The sequence below is a fragment of the Coenobita brevimanus genome, chromosome 44 (genome assembly GCF_032717465.1).
Source record: "Coenobita brevimanus isolate Jiangsu-jjx chromosome 44, ASM3271746v2, whole genome shotgun sequence".
In the NCBI taxonomy this organism is placed as follows: domain Eukaryota; kingdom Metazoa; phylum Arthropoda; class Malacostraca; order Decapoda; family Coenobitidae; genus Coenobita; species Coenobita brevimanus.
Genome location: NC_136997.1, coordinates 46,233,504 through 46,239,868, shown reverse-complemented (window position 1 = coordinate 46,239,868; position 6,365 = coordinate 46,233,504). Strand labels below are relative to the sequence as shown.

The 6,365-nt window shown below is 41.0% G+C and overlaps 1 protein-coding gene across 1 annotated transcript; it reads left to right on the top strand.

Annotated features, from left to right (window-relative positions):
- The first annotated feature begins 1,745 nt into the window (after positions 1–1,745).
- Ppat-Dpck (Bifunctional Phosphopantetheine adenylyltransferase - Dephospho-CoA kinase) lies at positions 1,746–5,516 on the top strand. Its single transcript, XM_080271086.1, has 3 exons — positions 1,746–1,814; positions 2,872–4,158; positions 4,779–5,516. Exons 1-3 carry the CDS (start codon positions 1,746–1,748, stop codon positions 5,022–5,024), a joined length of 1,602 nt encoding a protein of 533 aa, XP_080127212.1. The 3' UTR covers positions 5,025–5,516.
- The last annotated feature ends 849 nt before the right edge of the window (positions 5,517–6,365 follow it).

The window sequence follows — 6,365 nt, the reverse complement described above, 5'->3', positions numbered from 1 at the left end:
AAGCGAGGGTGAGATGATAAGGTGGAGAGATGTAAGTGAGGTGGAGAAGGCAAAGGAATGAAGACTGAGGATGAGATGAAGGGATGGAATGGAGAAACGTACGAATATCAGAGTGAGGAGGAGGGGAAAGGGAGATCAAGGATGAGATGGAGGGACGGAGTGGAAAGATTAAATGAGATTAAGGTGGAGGGGAGACGGAGGATGAAATGGAAAGATGGGATGGAGAGGAAGTACAAAGGAAAACAAACAGCAATAGACACGTTGATCCTTTCGTGGCAGTTTAGTATAGGAAAGGTTATAACCAACAAAACTATTCTATCAGCTAAAGACAAGGACAGAAAGGCAGGAAGGGGGAGGAAGAGACTGGGGATGAGATGGAGGGATAAGATGGAGAGCTATTTGCGAGTGAGGTAGATGGGGAGGGGGATTGGGGGAGAGGGAGACCATCGAGGGTGAGATGGAGAGATGGGATGGAGAAATATAGGCTATGTCAGATGGAGGGGTGGAGAGGGAGGGGTGAAGTGGAGGAATATATATGAGTGGGATTGTGATTTGGAGTGAGAGCAGCCTGATGGCGAAGGATAGGGTTACGGAGGCGACTTGTTTGTGGCCACTCCTTACGGTATTAAGGCATCTGGTAATAGACAGATACATAATTTTTATCTGACAGAAATCCCTAGTCTCTTTCAGCTCAGTTAATGGCAGTGTAATCAGATTGGAGGGTCGACTTGACTGGTAACCAAGGAGACTCGTTTCTTCACAAAGCTCATCAAACTTCATGCAACCATGACTGTATTCAAGTTGTGCGAGTGGCCCAGTTCTCTAAGAGGAAAATAAACCAGCCATAGTTACCCCTGAAAATCAGTTCTCTGTGTAAGGAAGGTGAACTATAGAAAACCAAATGTAAACACTGTGAGGTTTTTAATATTGAGAACATCTTAGATAAGAGAAAGGTATGTTCTGTATCTTTATCATGATGCCACCCAAAGACGAGGTATGGTGGACAGCTCTAGGCATTCATTTTTAGATTTCTACACGTTAGAATAAACCAACCACTCTCTGTAAGCTTAATTAGTGACGAAAGCTTAGGTCTGACTATACTGGGGGTTAAACCGGGAATGTTTTATGAGGAAAAAATAAGGGAGGTTGGTAATTATACAGAGCAGTATTGCACCAGTGAGTTAGGGTAGGTCAGATTAGGTATGCTAGAGTGACCCTTTAATTTGGATGACTGGTAGGTTATGTTACGGTATTGTTTTTAATATACGTTGATAATCCTTCCAAACCTCATCCATATGGACAGTGATTTGCCGGATAATTACTAGAAATAATCCAGTTTTTTCCATTATTGTAAAGACCATTACCACATTGTCATCAATATACGGTAACCTACCCATCGTACCCATAGTTCTAAACATTTAAGAGTAGGAGACTAACCTACGTCCTTGGTAGTGTGTACACTATAGAAAAATCTCTGGCCACCTCTTGGACTCGAGCTGTGGTGGCTAGGCCACAGTGTGCTCCGACCAAGGTGCTTTGTCAGTCACACCTCCAGGAATACTTGTCATTGTCGGAAGAGATCTAGTCTATGTAGCAAACTACAGTATGCATTTAGGCCTTTACAACAGCACTGTATAATGTATATAGTTTTGCTATATAGCATTGTATTATCTACATTTAATTAGCATGTGTTTAGAAATTATAGACTTATATTTCCCACACTATATACTTCTGCAATATTTCAGATGGCCTCAGTGACAGGACTTTTGATATTAACACAACCAGTTCGCTCCATCATTCCTAACCTTCCCCAGGTAGGTCTGTAACTTGTCTGTGGGAATTTATGATTGATAGACAGACCAATCTGTTTGTACTGTAGTTGGCATATTGTGCTGATATCATGACATTAATGTAAATTATTGTAGAATGAACAGCTGATAACATACCATAGATTCAGGGTGAGTGTGTTGGAGATGACAGAGAGTCCACCCTGAGAGCATGTTTCCATCGCAGACCAGGTAGACATGGTACTTTAATTTTTGCCCATATTTATCAGCTCTAACTAGCCTAAATGTCATAAATGAGAGTTGGAGGGAGCTGTAGCATGACTTTTGTTGGTGTGGCAGTCACTTTCTCTCTCGGTCACTAAATTAAATCAGATGGCAGTCCAACTTGCATTTTGTACAGTATACTGTACAGGTATTCATTATCATTTCTGCCTGTTTTTGTTACAGGGTGTGCTTTATGGAATGGTATGTTTATTTTTATTTCAGTTTGTTCATAGTATGGTATCCATTTACTGATTTTTTTTTTTTTTTTTTTAATGTGAGGAAAAATGAAGTCTGGTGTATGCAAAATTAGACCATTACAAAGCCCTCAAGAATAGATACCTTGCATAACCTTGGGAGTGTGTTTGTATATATTTTGACTCTCAGGCAAACACTCTTCCATAAATCTTGTCAGCTTTATATATTGTTTTCAACAGGACACTAATCTTTTGTTTCCAGCATTCTTTCTTCACTATTATTCGTAATGAGCAAGGACAATTGTTACACCATTCCAGACCTCAGGCTTCATCAGGCAAAACTCTACATACCAGTTATTTCAGTCTTCTATTAGCCTCACCCTCTTTTTTTTTTTTTTTTCTCACTTTGAGTTTATTACCATAAATCTCCATTCCATTTAAGCCCTTCAAGCTGACAGGTGTCCCTCTCCAGCACCTGAGTGCACCTTTAAACTTATGTCATGTGAAATGGGCTGTTGGTAATTCTCCCTGTTTGATGCCTTCTTTTGTCTTTCTGGACCAACCTCAGCCTGTCCTAGAGTATGTTTAGTGCCATATAGTAAGTAATTTAAAGTGTTTCCTGGCAGGTACTGGAGAAAGCATCAAAATATGTAAGCAGAACACTGTATGTGCACCTGGACCCAATGGCTCAAACTGCAGTGCCAAAGGGCAGCCAGGGTTTTGCCCTGTATAGCCATATCATTACCTCCATCTACGCCAAGTCCCCTCGTCTCTGTCAAGGCACCGATGTCAGGGTTCTTTTGGCTGGGTTTAAAGGTCTCTCAGACGTTCCCCTCAGAACCAGCAGTCCAATTGATAAAGTTCTGTTTGACCAAGAGAGGGTGGGAAATGATTTAATCACGTTGGAAGAAAGGTATAAAAGTTTTATCACCAGCCGTGACAAGATATTCCTTCTTGATCACGATCATCCAGTTTGTGAAGCAGATATAATTGAGGATGCTTTTAATGCATCAGCAAATCAGTTATATTCCAGTGTTGTTATTGGAGGGACTTTTGACTGCATTCATGAAGGGCACAAAATTCTCCTCTCCGAAGGGTTGCTCAGATGCAAAGACCGATTTACCATAGGGGTGTCAGAGGGGCCACTTCTGAAGAACAAGACACTGACTGAGTTGATCGTGCCCATCGAGTGTCGTATCAACAATGTGAGGGAACTGGCAATGGACATAGACCCAAGTGTAGAGTACAACATTGTCCCCATATCAGAACCCATGGGGCCAACACGATGGGACCCAGACATGGACATGATTGTGGTGAGTGAAGAGACTAAGAAGGGTATTGAACTGATTAACAAGGCACGCAAAGAGGCTGGGTTGAAAATTCTCGATGGTTACATCATTGGCCTGGTTGAGGACGAGCTGAAGACAAGTGACGAGGAGGAGGAGAAAATCAGTGCCAGCTCCCAAAGGATGAGACTCCTGGGTACAGTTTTAAAGCTTCCTGTTTCCAAGCCAGATATTGAAAGCTCTCCATATGTTATTGGTCTTACTGGAGGGTCGGCCAGTGGGAAGTCAAGTGTGGCAAAGAGACTGGCTAATTTGGGAGCAGTCATTGTTGATTGTGATAAACTTGGTCACCAGGCATACAAAAAGGGGACCAATTGCTTTAAGCAGGTAGTAGAAACATTTGGGGAGGATATTATTGGCAGTGATGGAGAAATTGACCGCAAGTGCCTGGGCTCAAAAGTCTTTGGAAACAAGGATGGCCTGAAAGAGTTAAACCAAATGGTGTGGCCAGAGATCGGACGGCTGGCTAGACAAGCTATAGATGCAGAGAGGAGAAAAGGGACAAAGGTGGTGGTGCTGGATGCTGCTGTACTGTTGGAAGCTGCATGGGATAGCTTCTGTCATCAGGTAAGATTGGTCCCACATGCACATACACATTCTCTCTCCTACCTTCTGTGTCCTCCTCCTATCTTCCTCCTACCTCGTGTCTTCCTCCTACCTCCTGTCTTTCTGTGGTCTGTATTCTTCTTCCTCCTACCTCCTATATTCCCCTGTCTTCCTCCTGCTTCCTGTATCATCCTCCTGTCTTCCTCCTGTTTCCTGTACCGGTATCCTTCTCTTTTCTTCCTCCTACTTCCTGTATCAGTATCCTTCTCTTTTCTTCCTCCTTCATCCTGTATGCTTCTTCTGTCATTCTCCTACTTCCTGTATCTTTCTCTTTTCTTCTTCCTACCTCCTGTATCCTGCTCCCAGTCCTTTTTTATTATTAGAAGCAAAAGTTCGCTGACAGTCCCCTGCCAGCGTTATACTTTGCCATTCCTATTTCTGATTATTCTGTAGTTGTTAAAGATAATGACAGCAGTGATGATAATATTTCTCTTTTACAAAGTGTAGGTATACATAATCCATTGGGCTGTGAGACACATTGTTCTATTATGTTTTTCTGCTTCCATGCTTTGTGTGCCATACCACACTCTATCTGTAGGTGGAAGAGACTGAGATGATGATGTGATGTTTCTCTTTACAAGGTGTGGATATGCATAATCCGTCGGGCTGAGGCAGTGAAGCGCATCATGGAACGGGATGGTAAGTCTGAGGCAGATGCAGAGCAGAGGGTGGACAGTCAGTTGTCGAATGTGGCCAGAGTCAAGGCAGCCAATGTAGTGTTCTGTACGCAGTGGTCCGGGGAGTACACACAGCAGCAAGTAGAACGAGCATGGAACACACTTAACTGCTACCTTCAACAGCGAGATGAACACAAGTCACAGCTCTAGGCCTTTTGAAGACAGGTAATGATGATAATAATAATAGTACTGGTGATGATGATGATGATGGTTGATCTTTTGTTTCTAAAAAGTGCCAGTTCTTCAAAAAGAATTCACTAGTTCTCAGAGCTTTGACAACAAAATGCCATCAGTTCATAAGTAGTACTGCATCAGAGCAGGGGCACCTGTTAAACTCTGTTATCATCCATCTCAGTGTAATGAACAAGATCATACATTCTTAGTAAATGAAAAGTTTTTAATTGTTTTATAAATGAAACAGTAGAGGTAAATTGCTGTATAGTTATGGGCAATCATTAGACTTCTGTCACTCGGTGTAGAGCCACCTGAAATGGGAAGAAAATTAATAAAAAGTAACAGGAAAGAGAGGGAGAAGAACGAAGAGAGTAAGGTAGACATGGAAATGGAATGATAAGTGCGAAGGAAGTACAGTAATAGGCAGCACTGCATCGGGTGAGTGGAAGATGGTTGCCTTCACCTACCACTGCCAGGTTAGAGTAAAAAGGGTATTATATAAATTTTTGTATGTAGCTGTACTAATATCTTTTGCCCTACAAAATAATATAAAATCTGTAAGACTTGAAGGGAAGTATTCTTGATATGTGCTTTAATGACTGCAAAAAAAAGGGTACTTATTCAGATATTAAGTACAGTTTTTTATATAATTTTTTTTTTCAGTTTTACACCTGGTGGTCTAGTGGGTTAAGGGGCTCCAGCTGGATGTAACCCATAAGGGAGTAAATCCAGGGGACAGTTGGGGTTTATTTCTCTCATAATGCCATTCAGGGATGAGCAACTGGTCACTCTCACCTTAAATGTCAAGACTGAGTATCCCAGCCCTGAATGCTGTGTTCCTAATGAAGCTGTAAAGGATTGGATGATGGATGGATGGATGGATTGGTAGAATGCCCTTAACATTCGCTGTGTTTTTATTTGAATTTTTTTCTTCCAGTTTTGGTACTTAATCTTACTAAACTATATACAGTACCTGTACATTGTTTGAGAAATTCAGATACCATGCACTTATGTATCCAGTCATATATTATTTACTTAAGTTATAAATCTACATATTCAAATTATCTTACAATACTGTATAATGTACACTTACAGTTATAGATGATTTACCATGACCATTTTATTTTCTTATGCTGCAATATAGTGAATTGATCATGTTCATAATTTTTTATTTCTTTTTAAATTTGGTATAAATTCTGTTATTTTATTACGACTACTTGAGTATTTTATTTATCGTAGGAAAGGCCTGTCTTATTGAAGGGTTAGTGAGGGATATATTGAACTCCTCCTTGCAAATAAATCACTTGGTTAATCATG